Below are 27090 nucleotides of genomic sequence, written 5' to 3'. Positions count from 1 at the left end.
ATCACCTTGGAACACAGTGACGGTCATAAGTATGAACCTGTTGCCATGCATCTGAATTTTGATCACACAATCATGTGACAACACACACATGTATGGATGGCATGCACGCCCAAATTGCCATGTTTTGCGATGCTGCACGCATGCGTGGATGGCACGCGTGTGAAACGAGTGTGCACCTGCACACACTCACATTTCCGGTGCTGGGCGAACCGGTTGTTACAGTATGTATGTATGAGTATGTACTCATTTCTAAAGATCTAAGTGCCTGAGCCCACTGTAACAACATTGCCAAAAAGGCATTAAGAGTTGTTAACCTAATCTTGCATAGCTTCTTCTCTGATAATGTTGTATTACTAACTAGAGCATACAAAACATTTGCTAGACCAATTCTTGAATACAGCTCATCTGTCTGGAACCTGCATTGCATATCGGACATAAATACAATCGAGAGAGTCCAGAGATATTTTACGAGAAGAGTCCTCCATTCCTCTACCCGCAATAAAATACCTTATGCCACCAGACTCCAAATTTTGGGCTTAGACAACTTAGAACTACGCTGACTTCAGTCTGACCTAAGCGTAGTACATAAAATTATCTGCCATAATGTCCTTCCTGTCAATGACTACTTCAGCTTCAACCACAACAATACATGAACAAATAATAGATACAAACTCAAGGTAAACCGTTCCAAACTCGATTGCAGAAAATATGACTTTAGTAACAGAGTGGTCAATGCCCTGTCTACTGTTGAACTCACCCCATTCCTAAGAGGTCTGTAAGGGGTGTGCATAAGTGCATCAGCGTGCCTACAGTCCCTGTCCTAATATTCCTTTTTACTTACTCTTTTCATGTATCCAAATTATGTTTATACTTTTACCTGTTATCTTATATATGCTTGACAAATAAACTTATGGTTATGATTATGAATGGAATGCAAGAAACAGGCAATAGAGATGAGAAATGAGACCAGTCAGAAGAAGAGGTATGGCTGAGTGTTGACAATTTAGAAAAAAATCAGAATGTAATACTCAATGACTCCTCTAGGAAAGTTCATACGGAAAACAAAATGTATTGTATTTTTTTCTTGATAGAACCTTGGCCTTTGGTAATTTTCCAGAGGAGACTGCTGCAAACAGGTCTCTACATTCTTGACAGGAATATTTATTTATTTATTTATTTAAAAGTCCCAGGGGGACTTTTTATCAGGTCCGCCTGATTCGCCAGTTGCATCCCTTTCTGGATCGGGTCTCGTTAAATACGGTCACTCATGCTCTCGTTACTTCCCGTCTGGACTACTGCAATGCTCTCTACATGGGGCTCCCCTTGAGGAGCACCCAGAGGCTCCAGCTGGTCCAGAATGTGGCCGCGCGGGTGGTTATGGGAGCGACGTGGCGCTCCCATGTGACCCCCCTCCTGCGCGAGCTGCACTGGCTCCCAGTGGTCTTCCGGGTGCGCTTCAAGGTTTTGGTTACCACCTTTAGAGCGCTCCATGGCATCGGACCGGGGTATTTACGAGACCGCCTTCTGCTACCAATAGCCTCTCACCGACCAGTACCCTCCCATAGAGAGGGGCTCCTCAGGGTGCCGTCGGCCAAACAGTGTCGACGGGCAGCCCCCAGGGGTAGAGCCTTCTCTGTGGGCATGCCCACCCTCTGGAATCAACTCCCCTTGGGGCTCCAGTTGGCTCCTGACCTTCGCACCTTTTGCTGCAAATTAAAAACTTGGTTATTCGGGTCCCCCGGCCTGGACTGATGGGGTTTTATATGGGTTTTTTAGCTTTATCGAATTTAATTAGGCATTTTAACTTTGTATAATGGATTATTGTGGTTTTTATTGTTGTGAGCCGCCCTGAATCCATTGGAGATAGGGAGGCATATAAGCCTAAATAAATAAATAAATAAATAAATAAATAAATAAATAAATAAATAAATAAATAAATAAATAAAATAAAGCCGACATTGTCTCGCTGACGACACCCTGAGTAGGCCCTCCCTATGGGCACGAACCGGGCGATGGGATGTTGTTGCTGGCTGCAGGTGGTCCGCCAAATATCCTGGGCCTAAGCCATGTAGGGCTTTATAGGTCATCACCAGCACCTTGAATCTCACCCGGAGGGCAACGAATATACAGAAAGGTAATCTATTTCAAGACACTGTGCTCCTCAGAAAAATATTAACATCATGGCAAGAGTATCATTGCTGGGACAATGATTTTATTATGAATGTCACTACTGTATTTACAGAAAAAAATACATCCCTGAATGATCTCCAAATCTAGAAATCTGCTATTTCTTATGCTTTAATGAATATAAACAACAAAGAACAAAGCTTATTTACACAAATCGCTATATATCTGACTGAAAAAATCATTCACCCAAATCATTCTATACAGTAAATTCATATAAACTGTCTGGTAGCTTTTATTGAGCCTCAGTAAAAACTGCAGCAAATGAGTATCTCTATTTCTCTCTATTTTGTTGTATTTGCATTAGTTGATATTTCTTTGGAATCAGGTCTTCTGAGAGATAATGGAACTCCATCCAACTGTCAGGAAAGAGTTTGAGGGACCATATCTCCTAAAGATATATTATTGGAGAAGATGAGTTCCTGAAATCCACTGTGTCCAAGAGAGCAAAACACATACAGGTTACTGGACTGAGGATTTTATTTTCAGAATTTAATATATGGATGGATGGATCATGATAGTCCAGGAGAGGAACTCATGAACACTTGTGGCTCCATGATGTAAACCTCAGACTTTCTTCACTGCCTTCAGAAACCCTGCAGAAATCTCTTAGATCAGAGATTACTTCAGGGCAGGGGTGGGCTTCAAAATTTTTAACAAGGGGTTCTCTGCCCGGTTTCTGGATGGGTGTGGCCATGGTGGGTGTGGCCTAGTTGGCCTCCTGTACCACGGTGGGGGGGGGGTTTGCCCTCCCTGGGCTCCGGAGGCTTTCTTCGAGCCTCTGGGAAGGTGAAAATGGCCTCCCCAGGCTCTGGAGGCCCTCTGGAGGCCAGAAATGGGCTTGTTTCTGGCTTTCCTGAACTTTTGGTAGGCCCGTTTTTTGCCCTCCCCGAGCCTCCGTGTGCACCCTGCACTTACCTGCAGGGCCGCAAGGGGATGTGTGGGGCAGGATGGGCCAGCCAGGAATGGGATTTGGGAGTTCTCCGAACTACACAGAATCTTAGCTAGAGGTTCTCCCGAACCCCTGCGAACCCCCAACAGTCCACCTTCAGGGGAATCTTTGGAATCTTTGTCTTGGACCAACTTATGTTTCTTCTTCTCTTTTCCCTTCTAACCAAGATATCATTCCTTGAATTATGAAAGAAAGATGACACAAAATAGCCTAGTTCAGGGGTGTCAAACTCAATTTCATTGAGGGCCGCATCAGGGTTGTGTTTTACCTCAGGGGCCAGGGTGGGTGTGGCCAGAGTGGGCGTGACCAGCTCAACATCACTCATGTCAGGGGCACCTGTGGTGGCCCAAGCACTCTGCCAGCAAAAACGGGATCCCAAGCTCTCTTTTTGGCGGCAATGGCCTCCTGCAACCCTCTGCCAGTGAAAAGGGAGCTCAGGAGGGCCACGGGCATTCCTCCCTAGCTCCATTTTTGCTGGCAGAGGCACCCAGGCTGATCCTTTGCTCTTTCCAGGGCTGCCCCTTGGGCCAGATCTAAGTACCCCGTGGGCCTTGTGTTTCACACGCCTGACCTAGTTTGTATGGAAGGAGCTATTTATCTGCTCTTTTTCAAAACTTGCTTTTTCTAAAAATTAATCTAGCTCCAATTTCTTAACAGTTCCTCAAAAATTAGAAGAGCCCCTAAAATAGGCTAATGTACACATTCAGAACATGACTAGTGACCATTTGAATTTTTTAAAAATACATATAAAAATTGTTTTACATATTTCCTGCTACCTACTCAGCAGTGGTGGGTTTCAAATTTTTTTACTACCGGTTCTGTGGGCGTGGCTTAGTGAACGTGGCATGGCTTGGTGGACATGGCTTGGTGGGTGTGGCACGGGAAGGGTACTGTAAAATCTCCATTTCCTCCCCACTCCAGGGGAAGGTTACTGCAAAATCCCCATTTCCTTCTGATCAGCTGGGACTCGGGAGGCAGAGAATACATGGGGACAGGGACAGTCAGAGGTTGTATTTACCGGTTCTCCAAACTACTCAAAATTTCCGCTACCAGTTCTCCAGAACTGGTCACAACCTACTGAAACCCACCTCTGCTACTCCAGATTCCCACCCGAAAGTTTCAGCAAAGCATTTTTCATCTCCTTGTTCCTAAGGGTATATATTAATGGGTTCAACAAAGGGGTTACTGTGGTGTAAAACATGCTCACCACACCATCCATGGAGCCCTGAGAAGCTGGTCTCAGGTAATGGTACACCACAGGCAGGTAGTATATGACCACCACGGTAAGATGGGAAGTGCAAGTTGAGAAGGCTCGGCCCCGTCCTTCACTGCTACTAATTCTCAAAATAGCCATGATGATGTAAACATAGGAGGCTACGATAAGGAGAAAGCAAGTCATCGCTACAAGACCAACATCAATGAACGTCATCAACTCATTAAGTTTTGTATCAGCACAAGCCAACTTCAATATGGCAGGAATGTCACAGAAGGCATAGTCAACATGGTTTCTTTGTCCATAAGGCAACCAAAAGGTCAACGATGTCTGAAAAGTAGAGTTGAGGCAGCCACCAATGATGGTACCCAAGGAGAGGATGAGACAGAGTCTCCAGCTCATGATGTTACCATAGTGGAGTGGTTTACAAATGGCCAAGAAGCGGTCATAAGCCATTAAGGTGAAGAGAAAGCTTTCTGCGCATCCCAGGAAGTTGAAAAAAAATATTTGAGTCACACATCCAGAAAAAGAGATCATCTCACCCCCAGGGTTGAACCCTGCAATAACTGTAGGGACCACCACTGCTGAGAAGGCCATGTCCAGGATGGAGAGATGACACAGGAACCAATACATGGGCTTGTGAAGTCGAAGATCAGAGATCACCACCAAGACGGTCAGCGAATTTCCAGCAAGAGTGAGGGCAAACATGGCCGAGAAGAAGAGGATCAAGGGGAGCTTAAATTCTTCTAGATAGGGGAACCCGGAGAGGACAAAATTGTCTGGGGAGGTTTGATTTGAGCAGTCCATGTATCTGCTTTTCTTATGCTGTCTTCAGCGCTTTGAGGAGTGAGAGATTTTTAGGAGGAATGTTTCATTTACAGCTAGTTCTTAACTGAGAAAAGTCATTGGCAACTTATTTGCATTCTGCAAGTTTTGCTCTTATGGCCTAAGGAGGTTTAATGGACTCCAATTCAATCTTCTTTGAAACATAGAAACCTGCATCACCTCATCATTAACATCAGCACCTTCCTTATATGACAGAGTTATCTCTCAATTATTTCCTAGGTAATTGAAAAGTATAACAGCTCTAATAAATTAATGTCCATGTCAAAGAGAAGCCACTGGATATCTTAGGTGGAAGTAGCATTATGTCAGTTCTCAGTCACATCTTCGACCATATTATTAGTTCTTTCTTGTCTTACAGATGTATTTATACTCTATCTTTTATTAGGGACAACTTGGGAAAAACACCACCTCTCAAAATCCAAGACAAAATTTTGGAGTTAACGATGTTCTAGGAAAAAAAGAGAGGGGCTCAAACTATTCTCCAAAACATCTGAAGGCAGGACAAGAAGCAATGGATGGAAACTTATCAAGGAATTAAGGGACTGGAGGCTAAAACATGCTATGAACAGTTGCAGGAACTGGGCATGGCTAGTCTAGTGAAGAGAAGGACCAGGGGAGACATAATAACAGTGTTCCAATATTTGAGGGGCTGTCACAGAGAAGAAGGGGTCAAGCTATTTTCCAAGGCACCCGAAGTCCAGACAAGGAATAATGGAGGGAAACTGAACAAGGAGAGATTCAACTGGGAAATAAGGAGAAATTTTCTGACAGTGAGAGCAATCAACCAATGGAACAGAAGTTGCCTTCGGAAGTTGTGGGAGCTTCATCACTGGAGGCTTTCAAGAAGAGATTGGACTGCCATTTGTTGGAAATGGTGTAGTAGGGTCTCCTGCTTGGGCAGGGGATTGGACTAGATGACCTCCAAGGTCCCATCCAACTCTGTTAATCTGTTTGGAGAGAAGCATGCTAAAACTAAGAAGAAATTTCCTGACAGTTAGAACAATTAATGAGTGGAACCGCTTGCCTCCAGAAGCTGTGAATGCTCCATCACTGGAGGTTTTTAAAGAAGAGATTGGAGGGGACTTCCTGTTTGCTGCTGGCCGCCGCCAGACGTTCCTTTGGGATCGTCAGCTTCCACTGCCTGTCAGAGCCGCCTTCACAACGGAACGGCGGCTCGAAAAAACTCCGTTCCCATGAGGAAACGGAGATAGAGCCGGCAGGGGTGGGTAGAACTCTCTGCAGAGTCCCAAAAGTTTTTCTTTTACTTTTGGGATGGAGCGGATGAGATGCCCCATATCCCCAGCCGCTGCTCCGGGCTTTGGGAGACCTCTGCTAATGCAGAGCCAGGCGTCAAAAGCAAGCCTGCGAATTTGACAGATTACTCAAAGAAAATGTGAGCTGGACCTGTAATACTGAAGCGCAAGTATTTTACTTATCTTTTAAAAATTACTTAAGAGAATAGAGGAAGAGAAAGAGGAAAAAAGTTTCTTTTTAAAATGGCGTCTGCCGCGGCTGGAGAAGAGTTTGAGAGGGAAAGTTCTTCCGTTTTTTATTATTACAATGTAGCGGAATAAATACCACTGGCTACATTTGTAGACAAAACTCCGCTCCTGTTTTTGTTTTTCTCTTTTTTCCCTGGAGGCTTGAGTGTTGCTGGCTGGAAGTCTTTTGTCTTGTTTTTTTTTTTTTTTCTTCTTCTAACAAAGCCTGCTTAGGCGGAAACATGGCACTGAGGCTTGTGAAGTTAGACAAACAAATAGGTGGGGGGGATTCCCCCACTAAGAATTTAAAGGAACAAGTTTTAACTCTTCAGTCCCAGAAACCTGATTTTAATATAATAGAATTTCTCTTAGAGGAGATTGAAAGAAGGGATGAGATTGTGAATCAGCAACTTGAAAAATTTAAGCAGGAAACTAAGGAATTGGTGAAATCCAAGTTTGACTTTTTGCAGCAAAAAATTTTAAAATTGTCAGAATTCATGATTCGGTTGGATACAAATACTAATTTACTAGAGTCAAAAATGGATGAAATTCAAGATAAATTGGACAATAGAATTCAAAAAATTGAAAATGATTTGTTAAATATTCAGGATTATAGTTCAGAAGAAAAATTTAAAATGGATGCTGACCAAAAGTCTGGTAATGTAGAATATCTGCAACAGAGGATTCAAAAAGAGGTTCTAAAGATACAATATAATTTCACAGAATATGCAATAAGACTTAGAGGTTTGCAGGAAAATAACAGAGATGACTTAAGGAAAATATCTTCTGAATTTCTAGCTGGGATTTTAAAGATTCAACCTGAGGAAGTGTTTTGTAGGATTGACAGAGCTTATCGAATAAACTCCTGGACTGCCAAGCAAAGGCAATTGCCTAGAGATGTGGTAATCTATTTTTCAGATAAAGAAATTAGGAATAAAATTGTGCAAAATTCCTTCAATTCTAATTTGCAATTGTATGGAAGAAAGATTTGGATTTACAAGGAACTCCCACCTAAGATATTAATGGAAAGGAAGAAATTTGGCTTTCTGGTGTCTGAGTTAAAAAGGAGAAATATTCAATTCCGGTGGGACGTCCCAGTTGGTATTATATTGAGATATCAAGGAGAAAGATACCAGTTAAATACTGTTGAAAGAGCGGAAGAATTTTATCAAAATAGGTTGAAAATGAATTTAACGTCTTCAGATATAATACAGGATAAGCAGAAGGAGCTGGAACTAAAGACAGAGACTGTACCAGATAAATTGCCTTTGGATTTATCGGATACCCCAGCTGGATTATCTACAAATTTGAGAGAAGTGCCATCTGATTTTAATGTGATGACTTATCAAGGCAAGGACAAGCATGGAAACCAATTAGAGGATATACAAGGGATAAAAAAGAAATGCGAGACACAAAAAATTAGGATGGAGGTCAAACCCACAAAAAGAAAACAAAAAAAGAAATAGGTTGTACAAAAATAGAAATTTCTAACCCAAGCAACAGTGAAGCCAGTGATTTTAAAATATGAATGATTATGTGAAAACATAGAGGAGGCGACATATTGGTCAATATCATCCTGAGGATAGTGGCAGATCTCTGCATTGCCGTAATTTTGGGACATGGAAAGAGCCTCAAATTGATGGTTTTGAATTATCTACTTTGAAACTTCTTTTTGTGTTGATAAATATATTATAATTATCTTGAATTATAAGGCAAGAGAATCACATTGGGACATGCAGAAGATCGGGTTGTTACCCAATACGATGATGGAAATTAATAATCCTGATGAAACCCACAATTATTATTATATGGAATACAATTATAATGTCACTCGGGTGGTTGTTTTTACTTTTATATATATAAGAAGATGTTTACTACTGATGGGGGCAGATATGATTGGAGATCTTGAATAAACTGTTGCATCCGCAAGCTATGTCACCCTATTATGGATGTTGGTTTTAACAATCCAGTGGAAAGACTTCAAGAAGATATTATATGGACTATAAATTTAAAGTTATTGTCTTTTCTTTTTTTATTTAGATATAATGGAATATATATATATATATATTTTTAAGTAGTGTGGGCAGTGAATTAAAGATATCAAGAATTGTTGTGTATGGTAAATTTGTAAGACAGTGGGTGAATAAGCTAGCTACAGACTGATTAGTTTAAGAAAAGGGATTTTTAAGTGATACATTTAGGGGAGTGGAGGAAATGGATAGAGTGGAATAAATGTTAAATTAGATTTTATGGGGAGCCCGCTTTGAAATGTTATTAAAGTAGGACTTATTGTATAGTTTTAAAGTGGAAGGTGGTTTTGAATTGTTGCAATAATGCATAGATATAAAACACTATTATGCTAAATTAGAAGTTATTTTATAATAGTTATAGTATAATGTGTTTGTTTTTTTTTGTTTTTTTTTTCTCTTCTTCTTTTCTGAAATGTATGGATAAAGGGGGATTTATAATACTTTTAGTAAGTAAAGGTCAGTATTTTGAGGAGGGAGTAAGTAATCTGTTATGAATTAGGGTTTTTTTTTGTTACGAAGAAGTCACAGGGGGGGAAGGGTGGGGAGGGGGGGTTAGGGAGGGGGGGGAGGGGGGGGGAAAGGGGGAAAAATTTGTATTTGAAAACCTTTTCAATAAAAAAAAAAAAAAAAAAAGAAGAGATTGGACAGTCATCTGTCTGAAGTGGTGTAGGGTTTCCTGCCTGAGCAGGGGGTTGGACTAGAAGACCTCCAAGGTCCCTTCCAACTCTGTTAATCTTTTATTCTGTTAAAATAGTTTTTTTTTTTAATAGTTAAAATTTGGCCAACAAATAAATGGATTGTAACAGTACAGGTAGTCCTCAAGTTACAACAGTTCCTTTAGTGACCTTTCTAAGTTGTAACAGCACTGGAAAAAAGTGAGTTATTGCCGCTTTTCACACTTACAACCATTGTGTCAGCATCAGCTTTCCTGCTTTAGCTGCCATAAGAAACGGGGAGGGATTAGGTATGGAGCAGAGGGGGGGAAGAGAGCAGGAGGGGGTTTGTCTTTGTAGGAGGGTACTTCGGGGAAATCGAAACTACATTTCAGAAGGGGATGGCCGACCAACTGTCCTGACATTCCTGATGGATGACGCTGCCAGACGTGTTGCCACCTGACCTTTGGAAGACCTTTAGATTGGCTGAGAAACTATAAACACGAGGGGGGGAAGAAGCTTAGTAGATGCATTTCGCGCGTTTTGATCACTTCCAGCTTTTCACTGGGATGTTAATCTTTTCATATTCAGTAAAAGTACCAGATTCTTCAAAATGCTTGAGTTTGGGGTTTTCTTTCCTGGATACTGAAGGAAGCATACCTGACATTAAGCTGGAAGTCATCTCAGTCATCCCGGACAAAAACCGAGGGGACTGAAAATCCAAAGTATGTCAGATCGTGGGAGTGATGACGAAGGGAAGATGGGGGCAGCGAGTTCAACCACCCTCCAGTCGGAAAGAGAAACTGCAGAATGGCTGGAAAAACTCCGTTTGGAACTGGAGGAAGCTAGATGGTCCAAAGGTGTGGGCAGACTGCCGGACTGGGGAGAGAATCCCCGGGGAGTGACGACTTCCAGACCCCGGAAAAGGGAGGCAGTGTGGATGCAACAGCAGAAGGAACGTCTCATGATAGATCAAGCCTTGCAGCTTATCCGTGATGTGGAAGAAAGCAGAAAAAACCGTGAGTCTTTTGAAACTCCTGTGGAAAAGGGGGAAGCAGACCCCAGGGGGGAGGCAGAAGAGACAGCCTGCGGGGGAGAGGAAGAGTTTGAGGAGGGAACATCCCAGGCTTCGGCAGCTCGAGGAAGAGATGCAGCCGGCCAGAGAACCCCAGCCCTGCAGCCCCCCCCCCCCGCAGACGTAAAAAGCCAAAAATCCCCCCCCTTCCTGGAAAGTTTGATGGAAATCCTAAAACCTTGGGATTTTTCCTGACCCAAATGTGGAACCACATGCAGGATTGGGGGGAGGACTACGAAACAGAGGCGGCTAAAGTCAGAAGCGTTGCGAATGCCCTAGAGGGAGTGGCGGCTGAGTGGATGGTAGTTCTCCACAATAACAACTCCCTCCTGCTGAGAAATTACAACCAGTTCATGAGGGCCCTTAGAAGATGTTTTGAAGACCATTTAGCTGAACGAAAGGCGAGACTCAGAATGAAGAGCATTCAGCAGGGCCGGAGGCCGGTGGCAGAGTATATCCAAGAGTTTCGTGAACTGGCACCTTATATGACAGGCTGGTCAGAAATGGCGCTTTTGGAGAGTTTCAAGGATGGATTGAATGATGAGATATATCGAGATTGCAGGAGCATGGGGGTCCCCGATGATTTGGATAGATGGTACATAGTAGCTGAGGATGTGGAGATCGAGCTGAAACGGAGCGAACTCCGAGGAAGGCGGATGGGGGACCAGTCATCCTCTCTCTACCGTAAGGGGGCGGCCAAGATGACTGGCGGGAAGACCGAATTCAAACCCAAGTCAAAGCCCTTCACCTGTTTCAAATGTGGGAAGGAGGGTCACCGGGCGGCCGAATGTTTCTCCAAACCACCGCCAAAAGCCACCGGGGCCAGCCAAAAGAAAAGCGATAAAATACCCGCCAAAACCCGCGGCACCGCCCTGAAAGGAGAAGTCGTTGAGTTCACTCCCCGGAACCAGCGTGAGTTGGGAACTCCGACCAACGATGACGACAGCGAGACAGACTCCGACTCGGACACCGATGAACGAGTGAGTCACACGGAAGAACCCTTACTCATCCCCGTAGAAGTAAGGGTGCCATCCACAGGAACTCACGCGCAATTGTTAGCCCTGTTGGACTCGGGGTGCACTAGGTGCATAATTAGCCCCAAAGTAGTGGAGGAAATGGGACTGAGACTGAAAACGTTAAAAAGACCCATTGCATTTTGTCAATTAGATGGGTCAATTGCAGGGGGGGGGCAGCTAGTTTTATGACCGAACCCCTCGAACTACACTTGGGGAATCACATAGAAAAGCTCAGCTTTATTGTAGCCCCTGGCATGGAAAGGCCCCTAATTCTAGGACTGCCCTGGCTTCGAAAATGGAACCCACGAGTAAATTGGAAAACGGGGGTCCTGCGCATCCGTACGGCAGAACCACCTCCGGAAAAGGAAGGCCCCTCCCTAAGGGACGACATAAGACCAGAAGGGGCCGCAGTAGCCATTAACTATATTGAGGGAGAAGAGAAAATTCCGAAGGAATATTGGGACCTCAAGGAAGTGTTTAGTGAAAAAGCTTCTGATAATCTGCCTCCCCACAGGGCCACTGACTGCACCATTGAAATACTCCCAGGGGTGAAGCTTCCCAAACCAAAAATATACCCCATGACACCTCGAGAATTGGAGGAATTGCGAAATTTTATTGACAAAAACTTAGAACGGGGATTTATCGAACGAGCCAAACCCAAGGTAGCAGCGCCAGTAATGTTCCGCGAAAAGAAAGATGGATCCTTCAGATTAGTTGTTGATTATAGAAACATGAACGCCATTTGCGTGGAAAATGTCTATCCCCTCCCACTTATGAAGGACATGTTGGCCCATTTAGGAAAGGGAAAATTTTTTACCAAACTTGATTTAAGAGAGGCATACTACCGAGTGAGAATAAAAGAGGGAGATGAATGGAAGACAGCATTTAATTGCCCACTGGGGTGTTTCCAATTTAGAGTACTCCCTTTTGGACTACAGGGGGCCCCGGCCGTATTCATGCAGTTGATCAACGAAGTGTTGCATGAGCATCTATATAAGGGGGTGTTGGTCTATTTGGACGATATTCTAATTTATTCTGACAACATGACCGACCATATAAGATTGGTTCGAGCGGTCTCGAATAAACTCAGAGCAGCTGAACTCTATGCCAAACTTTCTAAATGTGAATTCCATCAAGACAAAATCGACTATCTTGGATATCGTATATCGCATGAGGGAATAGAGATGGACCCGGAAAAGGTCCGGGCAGTAATGGAATGGGCCGCACCGCGCACCCGTAAACAGTTACAGAGTTTCTTAGGGTTTGCTAACTTTTATAGACAATTTATCCCCTCTTTCGCAAAAATCGCACTGCCAATTACAAACTTGCTCAAAACAAAAGGGGAAATAAAACCCAAACCCTCGAAACCACTAGAATGGACTATGGACTGTCAGGCCGCTTTCGAAAAACTGAAACGACTGTTTGCAGCTGAACCTGTGCTCAAACACCCCGACATAGAACAACCTTTTGTAATACAAGCGGATGCTAGCGACGTTGCCGTAGGAGCGATACTCTTGCAAAAGAATGAGAATGGAATATTACAACCCTGTGCTTACACATCCCGTAAACTATCTGAAACAGAAAGGAGATGGGCCATATGGGAGAAGGAAGCGTTTGCAGTTAGATGGGCGCTGTTAACATGGAGACAATTTTTGGAGGGGGCAAAACATCCTTTCGAGGTGTGGACTGACCATAAGAATCTAGAAGCATTAAAAACACCACGCAAATTGTCACCCAAACAGGCACGCTGGGCCCAACATTTCAAGCGTTTCAATTTCACTTTACGTTACCTTCCTGGGGGAAAAAATTTCATGGCAGACGCACTTTCCAGATTGCCACAGTACAACAGCATAAAGAAGGAACTGGTTCAACCAATGATCCCCTTAACGCAATTGGCAACACCCGTCACTACCAGAGCGCAGAGTAAAACCGATCCAGAACTCTCAGGGGATTTACTCGAAAAGTTACGAGAAGCACTAAAAGTTGACGAGTGGTTTAAACTCCACTCAAATGAATGCACACTTCGCGATGGACTAGCTTGGGTTGGATCAAAATTGTATGTTCCGTCCACATTAAGACCAACCGTATTGAAATATGTGCATGATGCCAAAGCCGCAGGACACTTTGCGTTTGTCAAAACTTTACATCTTGTTAAGAGACAGTTTTGGTGGCCTGCACTAAAAAAGGACATACAGACATATGTGGCTAGCTGTCCAGTATGTGCCTCGGCTAAAAGACCTCCAGGAAAATCCCCTGGATTACTGCAAAGTGTGGCTAGACCGAACGCCCCATGGAAGGAAATATCTATGGATTTTGTGGTGGACTTACCCGACAGTGAGGGCTGCACTGTCATTTGGGTAGTAACTGATTTGTTTTCTAAACAAGTACATTTCATACCTTGCTCAAAGATCTCTTCAGCAAAAACCCTCGCAAAGTTGTTTATTCGGCAGATTTACCGACTACATGGGTCTCCTAAAAGAATAATTTCTGATAGGGGTGTGCAATTTACTTCCAGTTTCTGGAGAGAATTTTTAAGATTGATAGGCTCCGCACAGGGGTTGAGTTCCAGTCACCACCCTCAGACAAATGGTGCTTGTGAAAGAACCAATGGGGTACTCGAACAATACCTTAGATGTTACGTGAATTACCAACAGGACAATTGGGTAGACTTGTTGCCATTTGCAGAAGTGGCGTATAACAATTCTGTGCATAGTAGCACCGGATTCACCCCTTTTAAGGTTGCATCAGGCCAGGATTTTGTACCCATTCCCGAGTTACCTCAAGAGGATCCCCAAAATCCTTCTTTGATAGACTGGATAGAACAATTAAGGAGCACCTGGACAGTGACTCGGAAGGCATTAGATGAGGCACACCGAGCTCATAAGGCACAAGCCGATAAGAAAAGGTCCCCAACTCACATTTACAAAGTGGGGGATAAAGTTTATTTGTCTACCAAATACTTACAAACCACCCAGAGGTCTAAAAAGCTGGGGCCTAAGTATGTAGGACCATTCCGTGTGATCAGACTGATAAATCCAGTGACAGTTGAATTAGAATTACCAAAAACTTTGAGACGAATACATCCTGTATTTCATGTTAGTTTATTGAAACCTGAACACTCATCTCCCCTAAGGGTTGATCATAGCAACCCTCCAATTCCCATCCTAGTAGAAGGGGAGCAACATTTTGAGGTTAAGGAAATCTTGGACTCTAGAAAACACCATGGTAAAATCCAATATCTGATTGCCTGGAAACATTTTCCACTATCTCAGGCTGAATGGGTAAATAAACGGGATGTCCGAGCTCCCAAGAAAGTTCAACAATTCTATGCCAAATACCCTGATAAACCTTGATCATTGTATATATTCTGTTTCTCTTTCTCTTTTCCTTTTAAATTAGGACTAACGTCTCTTCTGCAAGAGGGGCCGAATGTCAGCATCAGCTTTCCTGCTTTAGCTGCCATAAGAAACGGGGAGGGATTAGGTATGGAGCAGAGGGGGGGAAGAGAGCAGGAGGGGGTTTGTCTTTGTAGGAGGGTACTTCGGGGAAATCGAAACTACATTTCAGAAGGGGATGGCCGACCAACTGTCCTGACATTCCTGATGGATGACGCTGCCAGACGTGTTGCCACCTGACCTTTGGAAGACCTTTAGATTGGCTGAGAAACTATAAACACGAGGGGGGGAAGAAGCTTAGTAGATGCATTTCGCGCGTTTTGATCACTTCCAGCTTTTCACTGGGATGTTAATCTTTTCATATTCAGTAAAAGTACCAGATTCTTCAAAATGCTTGAGTTTGGGGTTTTCTTTCCTGGATACTGAAGGAAGCATACCTGACACATTGCAACACCCCCGATGGTCATGTGATCAAAATTCAGATGCAGTGTCCTGAGGTCATTTTTACGATCTTCGGACAAGCAAAGTCGATGAGGAATCCAGATTCACTTAACAACCACGTTACTAACTTAACAACTGCAGTCATTCACTGAGCAGCCGTGGAAAGAAAGATCGTAAAACGGGGCAACATTCATTGAACAATTGTCTCAATTTGCACCAGAAATTTTGGGCTCCATCTTGGTCATAAATCGAGGACTACTTGTATATTCCTAGGCACCTGGAACTGTGAAGGTTCAATACTCTTGGTGGCCTAGAATTTTGTGAAATTTGTGCCGGGGAAAAAAGCTATTCTGAAGTTAGAAGCATAATAATTCTCAATATTGTTCTCTCTATTTATTTTCTAACATCTAAAGAGGCGTGAGGAAAATCTGTTAATTCTGTTGCAGCATGAATGATTTGGAAGGGATTTTGTCCCCATGTGTAGGCACCTCTTTGAGCTCCAATTCAGACTCAAACATTTATTTACAACTCATTATGAGCCACGGCGGTGCAGTGGTTAGAGTGCAGTACTGCAGGCTACTTCTGCCGACTGCCGGCCACCTGCAAATTTGGCAGTTCAAATCTCACCAGGCTCAAGGTTGACTCAGCCTTCCATCCTTCTGAGGTTTGTAAAATGAGGATCCAAAATTGTTGGGGGCAATATGCTGACTCTGTAAACTGTTTAGAGAGGGCTGTAAAGCAGCATAAAGCGGTATATAAGTCTATTGCAATTGTTATTATAATCCCACTCCAATTTACTTGGATTTTGAGTGATGAACAACAATTGAAAAATGAGAGTTTCCTCAACAAAGGAATGGAAAAGAGGGGAGGAGTAGAGAAGGGAAAGTAGGGGAGTTGGGAGGTGAGAAGAAGAGAAAAGAAGAATGGGAAAAGGAGAGGAAGAAGGAAGGGGAAAGAAGATCAGGAGAGAGGGTAAGAAGGGGAGGAAGAAGAGAGGAGAGGGGAAAGAGGAAAGGAAGTAGGAAAGGAAAGGAGAGGAGGAATGAGGAAAGAAGAAAGAAAGGAGGAGAAAGAAGGGAAGGGAAAAAGGAAAGGTTGTAGTAAAACAAAAGAAGGAAATGGAAAAAAGAGCAGACTCAAACAAAATAATTAATTAATTACCTAATGGAAGTTAAAGAAGAAGATGAATGAACAATGTATAAGGATGGATAAAAGACTACATTTAAACATGTTGATGAAAAATAAAAATAAAAAACTTTTTTCAAAAAACAAAACAAAATGAGAGTTTCCTCAACCCAGTTGGGTTGTAAGGGAGGAAGTGGGTCTGAGCCAGCAAGTGAGATAAGACATGCCAGAGAGACCAATTTTAAAATGTTTGCAACATTTCCACTCAAGAAGAAGCAAACGATTATCAAGCAAATGGATAGGAACCTGTTACTTGGATCAACCACCTAATATGAAATGTAAGTATGGGTTTACACCGAAGAAAGTACTTTGACATGGATGGTGGACATCACACGATTCTGCCTAATTGGACAATATTTGATACACAAATATGAAGGTTGAGTTGCTGTTCTCATACACATATACAGGACATAGGTCATATAGAAGCTCAATAAATTCTGCTCTGAAGTCACCATGTAGAACATCATGAAGATCCTGGTCCTCAGATCATTGGCCTTACCTTCATATGGACAGTGCGAACCTGCAGAAGACTCACAAGGTCAAAACACAACATGGAAAACATCCTTGCATGGAGAATTGTTTTGGGATAATTTCCCTCTTCATAGACCTATTCCAACTTGTCAATGTCAAGCTCAATCCATTTTTCATATCTCAAGAGCTATGCTTGTTGGTGTGAAATTACAACGGACAACTTGACTAGGTGCGCCATTAGTGTCTAATGCCACTGTTGGAAGAGAAATTGGAAACTATCCAGACTGATAGCATCTCATTCTCTTCCTCTTCTGTTTCAGAAGGTTTACAGGAGAAGTATAGACATGAACTGTCCTTGATGCCCTCTGAGCTTGCTTGTTTTCTTGCAGATGAAACCTAATGAGGTGACATCATCACTGCTGTATAGACAGCAGATAGTCTTTCTCTTCAGCAATGTAATTTGAGTTGCACCAACTATACCTTCACCCAGCTATGCTTGCTGGTGTGAAATTACAACGGACAACTTGACTAGGTGCACCATTAGTGTCTAATGCCACTGTTGGAAGAGAAATTGGAAACTATCCAGACTGATAGCATCTCATTCTCTTCCTCTTCTGTTTCAGAAGGTTTACAGGAGAAGTATAGACATGAACTGTCCTTGATGCCCTCTGAGCTTGCTTGTTTTCTTGCAGATGAAACCTAATGAGGTGACATCATCACTGCTGTATAGACAGCAGATAGTCTTTCTCTTCAGCAATGTAATTTGAGTTGCACCAACTATACCTTCACCCAGGTAGAGTTATGCAGAGGGAAGAGACCAAGATTTCTTTTCAAAACAATGGTTGAGATAATTAATTGCATGGACCTCAACAAGGACGGTGTACTTCCAAAAAGAGACTCTTACATTGTGAACTATAAGCATAATGTGATCCAGATTCTTTCCAGGTCATCTGGATTCCTTCCTAATTAGGATTAGGTCTTCTTTCCCTTTCAGATCTTAGAGATCCTTGAAGTTCTGTTCTGAGTTTATTATGGATTCCGGCAAGATAGATATGCAAAAAAAAGGAGGAGGCAGATTCATATCTTCTGGAGCATTCAGGTAGGAGCCCTTTGACACTTCAAAGCTTTTTAAAACGTTTTGTCTTCCAAGAACATTGTCACCATTCCCGAGATAGTGACACAAGCTCTGTTGAGATTTCTACTAAATTCCAATGTGCCTGGAAACTACAATATTTTTTTTACTGATTTAAGAGAAAGGCAATTACTGTTGCCTTATATTCCATGGAGCATAATTACTTTTGAACAATCAAGTTAGATGGAAAGTTCAGTCCCATAATAATCAATAAGGTCCAATTAACCAGATGTTAAAGTCCCACTGATTTCAGTTCAATTTAGAACAATTCTTTGATCCAGTTGTTGGAAGAAATATCCACCTGGGTTCAATTCCGAGTGGGGAGAAAGATACTGGATTCATGGAAGTTGCTTGGAAAGACGGTTTATTGAGGGCAAAGATACTGAGAGTGCATCTGGGTTTTATGCCCTCTGTTGGGCTTTTGAATTTGAGCTTGTGTTCTGATTGGTTGTCAGACTCCCATGGGGCCATGCAGGGGTAACTTTGTAGGTTGTCTTTTGAGTCCCAGGTTTGGTTGACTCTTGCTGGGTGATGATGTAAAGAAAAGGGCTTTGGGAAATTCCTAATATGGCTCTGCCTGAAGGAGGTAGAGCTTTGTTATGTAGAATAGACTGGCCCATTGACAAAGCTGTGTGTGGGGGGGTTGAGTTTCTGCCTCTCTTTTAGGGGAAATATTCTGTCCTTTTAATATTTGCTAAAATATCTCATTTTCCTAGGAGACGGGTGGGTGCTAACTTCCTACATACCCTGTTTTCCCCCCAAATAAGACATCCCCTGATAATAAGCCCAATCAGGCTTTTGAGCATATGGCAATAAGGCCAAGCACTTATTTCACGGTTCAAAAAAAATATAAGACAGGGTCTTATTTTGGGGGGAACACGGTAGTACTTGACTGCCAAAAATCTCTTTTGCCATCTTTTCTCTTTAAAGGTGGTACAAATGAAACGCGATTCAAGGTGTTGGTTACCACCTTTAAAGCACTCCATGGCATGGGACCCGGGTACCTTCGAGACCGACTTCTGCCACCAATAGCCTCCCACCGGCCAGTTCGCTCCCACAGAGAGGGTCTCCTCAGGGTGCCATCGGCCAAGTTATGTCGGCTGGCGACACCCAGGGGGAGGGCCTTCTCTGTGGGAGCCCCAGCCCTGTGGAATGAACTGCCCCCGGAAATACGTAAGATCTCCGACCTCCGGGTGTTTCGCTGCGCACTGAAGGCCCTGTTGTTCCGCCAGGCCGGGCTATCAACATAACGATTTTAAATTGGGGTATTTTAAATTTCTGGGATCTTAATTGGAGCCTAATTATTTAATGATTTTAAATTTTAATTGTTGTTTTGTTTCTGTGTTTTTAAATAGGCTGTACACCGCCCTGAGTCCTTCGGGAGAAGGGCGGTATAGAAATAAAATTATTATTATTATTATTATTACCGATGTATTGCATGCTAAAGCTCTCTACAAGAATCTAAACCACTAACAGTCAAAATAAATTGGCAGTAGATAAGAGCATCTTTTCAATCTTCCTCTTGAAACCACATAAGGTTGGGGTCAGTGGTGAGATTCGAGTAATTTAACAACCGGTTCTCTGCCCTAATGATTTCTTCCAACAACCAGTTTGCCAAACTGCTCAGAAAGTTAACAAGCGGTTCTCCCGAAGTGATGCGAACTGGCTGAATCCCACCAGTGGTTGGGGTGAACTGTTGGACCAAATTCAGGTTTTATTATTCTCCCTTTCATCAGCAAACATCACCATGAGAATGAGGGAGGAAATGGTTACCACAAGGCACAATTTCATCTGAAAACTGGTACTTCTTTCCAAATTTTGAATAGATTTCTTTTGGCACTCTCTGTAAATTTGTCCAGTTACATCTATCATTAGAGCAGTGATGGCTAACCTTTTTGCCATCACATGCCAGGAAGGGGCAAGGGAGGTTCGCGTGATGTGTGCCCACGCCCATAATTCTATGCGCCCTGCCCCATCATGCGCGCGTGACCCGCCCCCCTGCTCTTGGCACGTGATGGCCTGATTTTCTTTCTCACCTGGCTCCAGATCCTTTCTATGCATCTGGGGAGGGCAAAAACAGCCTTCCCCACCCCCCCCAGAGGCCCGAAACGGTCCATTTCCCAACTTCCAGTTGGACAGGAAGTAATGTTTTTTGCTGTCCCCAGCCTCCAGAGACTCCGGGAGCTAAGCTGATGTACCAGGTGACACGGCTCCGCGTGCCACCTGTGGCATGCGTGCCATAGGTTCGCCATCATGGCATTAGAATGTTCAATAGAAGTTACACTGTGATCATAAAGCAGGGCAGATTTACATTGTATTAAATTCATTTTATAAACCACAATGGTTGTGAAGCCACTCTGACCAGTGGTGGGTTGCCCCTGGTTTGGACCGGTTCTCAAGAACCGGTAGTAAAACCAGCAGGAGGCTCTGCCCACTGACCCAGACATCATCAGGAAGCTTCTGCTCATGCGGTTCCATTGTGAACTGGTAGTAAAGGTAAGTAGAACCCACCCCTGATTCTGACATATGCTTTCAGTTTGTAAGAACCGGTTCAAAGAGAGACTCCGACCCTGATTGTTTTAAACACAAATAATTAATTGGAGTTAAACAGCCTGAATCGGATCTATGACAATCTGCTATGGCCAATTTGCCATGGCCAGCTTGCCACGGTCAACTCACCAAGGACAACTGGCCACTGGACAATTCACCATGGCCAACTCGCTGCATGACATCTTACTGCAGGACAAGAGTTATACTAATATCAAAGAAATGGTGGAATAAAATCATTAAAGAAAGGTTGCAAAAGGAAGGACAGAATGAAATGTGCATGGTAAACATTAAAATATTTATTTTATTTTATTTAAAATAATTAAATGGAATTGTTAAATTTTCCAGATCAAAAGGATAACATCAACTACTCACCATATTCAAGAAAATCAAAGTAAGCTGTTTACACAGTTGCTGTTTACTCTGGATTCCCACTCCAGAGTTTCAGCAGGACAGTTTTCATCTCCTTGTTTCTAGGTAAAGGTAAAGGTAAAGATTCCCCTCACACATATGTGCTAGTCATTCCTGACTCTAGGGGGCGGTGCTCATCTCCATTTCAAAGCCGAAGAGCCAGCGCTGTCCAAAGACATCTCCGTGGTCATGTGACCGGCCTGACTAAACACCAAAGGCTCACGGAACGCTGTTACCTTCCTACCAAAGGTGGTCCCTATTTTTTCTACTTGCATTTTTTACATGCTTTCGAACTGCTAGGTTGGCAGAAGCTGGGACAAGTCATGGGAGCTCACCCCGTTACGCGGCACTAGGGATTTGAACCACTGAACTGCCGACCTTTCGATCAACAAGCTCAGCATCTTAGCCACTGAGTCACCATGTGCCTTGTTCCTAAGGGTATGTATTAATGGGTTCAACAGTAGGGTTATTTTGGTGTAAGAACATGCCCACCACACCATCCATGGCTCATTCAGCATATACATGTCTTATATATTTTCTGCTACCTACTCTGGATTCCCACCCCAGACTTTCAGAAGAGCATTTTTCATCTCCTTGTTCCTAAATGTGTATATCACTGGATTCAACAAAGGGGTTACTGTGGTGTAAAACATGCTCAACACACCATCCATAGAGTCCTGAGAAGGTGGTCTCAGATAATGGTACACCACAGGCAGGTAATATATGATCACCACGGTAAGATGGGCAGTACAAGTTGAGAAGGCTCGGCGGCGTCCTTCACTGCTACTAATTCTCAAAATAGCCATGATGATGTAAACATAGGAGGCTAAGATAAGGAGAAAGCAAGTCATTGCAACAAGGCCAACATCAATGAACATCATCAACTCGTTAACTTTCGTATCCACGCAAGTCAATTTCAGCATGGCAGGAATGTCACAGAATACGTAGTCGATGTAGTGTCTCTGTCCGTAAGGCAAGTGAAAAGTGAGAAATGTCTGAAACGTGGATTGGAGGGATCCTCCAATTATGGTACCTAAGGAGAGGATGAGACATGTTCTCCAGCTCATGATGGTGCCATAGTGGAGTGGTTTACAAATGGCCAAGAAGCGGTCGTAAGCCATCAGAGTGTAGAGAAGACTTTCTGAACATCCCAGAAAATGAAAACAGAATACTTGAGTGGCACACCCTAGGAAAGAAATGACATTCCCCGCAGGATTGAATCCTGCAATAATTTTGGGAACCACCACAGAGGAGAAACCCATGTCCAGGATGGAGAGATGACACAAGAACCAGTACATGGGCTTGTGCAATTGAAGGTCAGAGATCACCACCAAGATGATCAGAGAATTTCCAGTAAGTGTCAGGATGAACATAATCGAGAAGAAGAAAAGCAAAGGAATCTTGAGCTCTTGTGAATATGGAAACCCAGCAAGGACAAATAGATTTGGTGCGGTTTGATTCACACATGCCATGTGTCAGTTATTCTTATCAGCTTTTTGAGCTATGAGATATTCTAAGGCAGAGTTTCTTCCCAGAGGATAGAAGATGCTGACAATTTATCTTATTTTGTAGTCCTTGTATTTACTTAATTTTGGATAGACGTCATGCATTATAGTCCACTCTTTTTTCAAGTGCAGGAAATTATATCATTCTCATTCAGTTGAATATTGAATGGGCAGCTGTAAAATAATGAATGGATGAATGAATGAGTGAATGAAAGGAAGAAAGAAAGACATTTATTTATTTATTTATTTTTTCAAATTTCTATACCGCCCTTCTCCTTTCGGACTCAGGGCGGTGAACAGCCAAGTAAAACACTTTATATACAAAAGTTAAAATAGATTTAAAATAATTAAATAATTTGGCCCATAATTTAGAACATTTCAATTGAAATAAAGAAATAAAGAATGGAATAGCAATAGCAATAGCACTTAGACTTATATACAGCTTCATAGTCCTTTACTGCCCTCTCTAAGTGGTTTACAGAGTCAGCATATTAATCCCAGCAATCTGGGTCCTCATTTTACTGACCTTGAAAGGATGGAAGGCTGAGTCAACCTTGATCCAGTCAGGATGAACTCCTGGCAGTGGGCAGAGTTATCCTGCAATACTGCATTCTCAGCACCATCATGGCTTTGTGCATTTCCTTTATATGTATTTCAAGGATTAAGAAAACTTGACACTGAGGGTAGCTACATGTTCTCGAATAAAAACATCAGATATGTTTTTGGAATATGTTGGTGGGAATAACTTGCTCAATTATTTTATCTCATTGATTTTTTTAAATATAGCAATTCAAATCAACAAAAGAAAACTACTGGTTTGGTAGAATTAGGTAGGGGTGGAATTGTTACGAGTCCAATAATATTGTCGAGGTTCCGATTGTCGAACTCAACCAAGCGAGCACTGTTGAGACAATCCAATCTCTTAATGCAAAACTTTATTGAGTACATCATTTTGGCACAGATGAAAAAAAAAACAACTCTGGTTAATTCCCGCAAAAACTAATATAATTAAACTAAACTAAGTATAGACTTTCCCCTCCCTGATTAGTGCATGTCACATTGTCCAATTGAGCATCAGTATACAGTAGTGGCCAAAATTGTGGAAAATTTTTGGGAAAAGTGTATTTTTGAGGTTTGACGGCTAATAACACCACTTTTTTGGGGAGTTTCAAAATAATCATATTCCACTGCTGGAATGGCCTGGGAATAGCCCATCCTAATTGAAAATCTGTGGAGTCGACTAAAGAAACCTATTAGTCAGAAGCGACCCAGCAATAAAACCCAGTTAATAGAAGCCATCATTCAATCTTGGTTTCACATTATAACAGCTGCAGAACTAAAAGACTTGGTTCACTCCATGGGAAGACGTTGTAAGGCTGTAATTCATGCTAAAGTTTACCCAACTAAGTATTAACTGACATAGTGATAATTTTTGTATATCTCGTTTTTTTCTATATGTTTCATTTTTTCTTCTTTCTACTGAAACTGCTATCCTAATAGCAAATCCTTCCTAAAAGTTATTGCATTACATTCTTGATTAAATTATCTTTCCATCGATGCATAATTTTATGGTACTACTCCAAAAAAGAGTGGTGTTATTAGCTAGTTTTAGAAAATACACTTTTCCCAAAAGGTTTCCACAATTTTGGCCACTACTGTATTGTTATGGGAAAATGTCTTTGGAGTTAGGCAAACACCTGTAGAAGTGTCCTTGGTTCCCCCGGGTTATCTTGGGTGATGCCTGGAGCCTGCATTCTAATCCCCTTTCCCAGGGGTGAAATCCAGCAGGTTCTGGAGAACTGGTAGCGGAAATTTTGGGCAGTTCGGAGAACCGGCAAATGCCATTCCCACCCAGAGTGGGGTGGGAATGGAAATTTTGCAGTGTCCTTCCCCTGCCATGTCCGCCAAGCCACACCACGCCCAACAAGCCATGCCCACAGAACTGGTAGTAAAAAAAATTGGATTTCACCACTGCCCCTTCCCTCCTCCCTGGTTCGTTGGCAAGCTGAGAAGCAGTACTGTTTGCAACAGCATAAGCATGCTTCAAACTTGATAAATATATCCTGCTGAATATATTATTAGTTCTCTCCTGTCCAAGTTACTACATTACCAGACTATTTATCATTTTAAGAAAGCATCAATATTTTGTTTAGTTCCTCATAAAAATAAATGAACAAAAACAAAACAAAATCCACCCTGTTTCACGATCTTACTCAACAGAAGATTTACAGAAATGAGGAGAAATATTGAGAAATTTGACTCGGTTTCAAAATCTGAGTCCTTTCTTGGGTTAAGGTTGTTCCAGAAAGAAATAATATTCAAAAAAGCAGATAATAGCTCAGCGGTGGCGAAACTTTTACTCACCGAGTGCCGAACAGGTACGTGCTTCACGCACTTGATGCACGCATGTGCTATCCATGCTAACATGCAGCTCTTCCTGCACCATGTGCACATGTGCTCCTCCGTGCCCTGCACACACAACCACACCATCTGCACATGCGCCCGGCTTGCATGTGGCTCCCCCATGCGCTACTCGCACAACCGAAGCTCCGAAGACCAGCTGGGTCCCCTGAATTGCGCACATGCGCATCGGAGGCCCGAACACCAGCTGGGGTACGTGCGCATGCACAGCTGTAGGTGAGTTGGGCAACAGTTCGCGTGCCAGAAAAAATGGCTCTACGTGCCACCTTGGGCACCCGTGCCATAGGTTCACCATCACAGTAATAGCTCTTTTTTTAGAATAGCTAAAATTTGGCATACAACTGTATGGATCAGGAGATTACATTGCTACAAAAGAGTGGTGGAATTGTGGAAGGTGAAATGCAATTTTTTGGGCTCAGGCTTTCTGAAATGTGTGTGCGTGGGTGGGTCAGGGTGAAAGGAGCTTAAACAGAGAATCTGATCCAAATGTTGGAAGCAGATTTTTCAATTGTTACTTATTTTCTTATATTTAAACAGAGTTGTGGATTGGGTATCTAGGGGGAGAATTTAAGATTTCTTTCTAAAAAGTAATGAGTTGAAAAAAAAATCAACAAAGGTGTTGCAGTCCTGCAAAAGGTGATTTACTCTGGCAAGAGTAAACCCCCAAAATTTTAACCTTAGACTGGCTACTGTTGACCTCACCCCATTCCTAAGAGGTCTGTAAGGGGCGTGCATAAGAGCACCAGTGTGCCTACAGTCCCTGTCCTAATGTTTCCTCTACTTGTATCTATTTTATGTATTCAATTCATGCTTATAATTGTATAAAAGATAGAAGTTGGTTATTACCTAAGACATCTCATCTCAAGCTGGTTCTGAATCATCTCGATCACTTTGGATCAGGTAGAAAGATCTTTTGAATTCTATTCTGGAGATATTATAGAATTCTGGTTGATATATCTTCTCAGTGTGAAATGAAGAATTAATAGAGCCATACTTTGTGACACCTTCAAATAGAAGCTCTTCTTCAGTTCTACCACTGCGTCTTTTTAAAATGTTGCATCCTCAGTGAATGTTCCCCCTTCCTTCCCCAGGAGCCTTCCATCAAATTCCAAAGAGTGTTGAAATAACACAATGAGTGTTATTTTAAAACATGAGTGATTTAGAGGGGGAAAAAAGCCAATTATAGTTTCCAGAAATTCCACTGGGGTACAATTATTTGCAAACATTTGGTGAGATCAAAAGTGTTATTATTTATGGGATGAATTTGTCTATTTTAAAACCACCTACACTACAGTACACTACTACACTACACTACCCACCTATAATCAACTTAATAAATATGGCAGTTGATTTCTAAAATAATTGGAACAATTTGCTCCTAGAAGCACGAAGCCAAAAACACCAGCCTGAAAATGACGAATGAGACTTCGTCAAAACGTTGCCAAGACACTTCCAATTTTACGCGGGAGAAAACCTGAATAACCAAAGACCTACACACACACACACACACACACACACACACACACACACACACACACACATGCAAGTCTTGGCATATTCGGGTCTTTTCCCGTGTAAAATTGAGAGTATCTTGGCGACATTTCAACGAGGTCCCACTTGTCATCTTCAGGCTGGTGTCTTCAGCTTTGTGCTTGTGCAAGCAAAGCATGATCGGAGATGCCGTCTCTCTATAAATACTGGTGGGGAGGTGTGGAGTGCTGGCTTTGTTATTGTAAGAGGGTTGGTTGGCTGTGTTGTTACATCTTGATTAGTAGATGGAGTTGATGTTTGCAGATTAGTCGGCTGTTTCGTAACATCCTGTGTGGCCGAGGTCCTAGATGTGTGCCCATTAGCTTTTTGTGTTGTAACGACCTGGGTAATGGGTTGTATGGTAGCATCCTGAGCTCTAGTGTTGTGACATCCTGAGACCTGTGCTGCAACATCCTGGGTAGTTGGCTGTGTTGTAACATCCTGAGCTTTAGTGTTGTAACATCCTGAGTTCTGTGATGTATTGTCTTGAGCAGATGGCTGTGATGCAACATCCCGGGCTTTGGTTTGGCTCTGAGTCCAAGGTCTTGTCATGTGTTCATGGCGTGTGTTAGTTTGCTTTGTGTGGGGATCCTAGGAGGGTG

At 42.6% G+C, this 27090-nt stretch overlaps 2 protein-coding genes and 1 long non-coding RNA gene across 3 annotated transcripts; 1 reads left to right on the top strand and 2 right to left on the bottom strand.

The window, feature by feature from the left end:
* Window positions 1-4228: 4228 nt before the first annotated feature.
* On the bottom strand, window positions 4229-5156 carry LOC117658797 (olfactory receptor 10G6-like). The gene has a single exon (XM_087894437.1). It carries the CDS (start codon window positions 5154-5156, stop codon window positions 4230-4232), a length of 927 nt encoding a protein of 308 aa, XP_087750563.1. The 3' UTR covers window position 4229.
* Window positions 5157-9624: 4468 nt separating this feature from the next.
* Window positions 9625-15236, top strand: LOC148113753 (uncharacterized). The gene is made up of 2 exons (XR_015733668.1): window positions 9625-10378; window positions 14850-15236. It is a non-coding gene; the product is annotated as an uncharacterized LOC148113753 (long non-coding RNA).
* Window positions 15237-21577: 6341 nt separating this feature from the next.
* LOC148113752 (olfactory receptor 10G6-like) lies at window positions 21578-22504 on the bottom strand. The gene has a single exon (XM_087894436.1). It carries the CDS (start codon window positions 22502-22504, stop codon window positions 21578-21580), a length of 927 nt encoding a protein of 308 aa, XP_087750562.1.
* Window positions 22505-27090: the final 4586 nt, after the last annotated feature.

Source organism: Pantherophis guttatus, chromosome 4 (assembly GCF_059756535.1).
Source record: "Pantherophis guttatus breed Tessera chromosome 4, ASM5975653v1, whole genome shotgun sequence".
NCBI classification, from domain to species: Eukaryota; Metazoa; Chordata; class Lepidosauria; order Squamata; family Colubridae; genus Pantherophis; species Pantherophis guttatus.
Note: the sequence above shows the minus strand (reverse complement) of the source record. Positions and strands in the feature narration are given on the sequence as shown.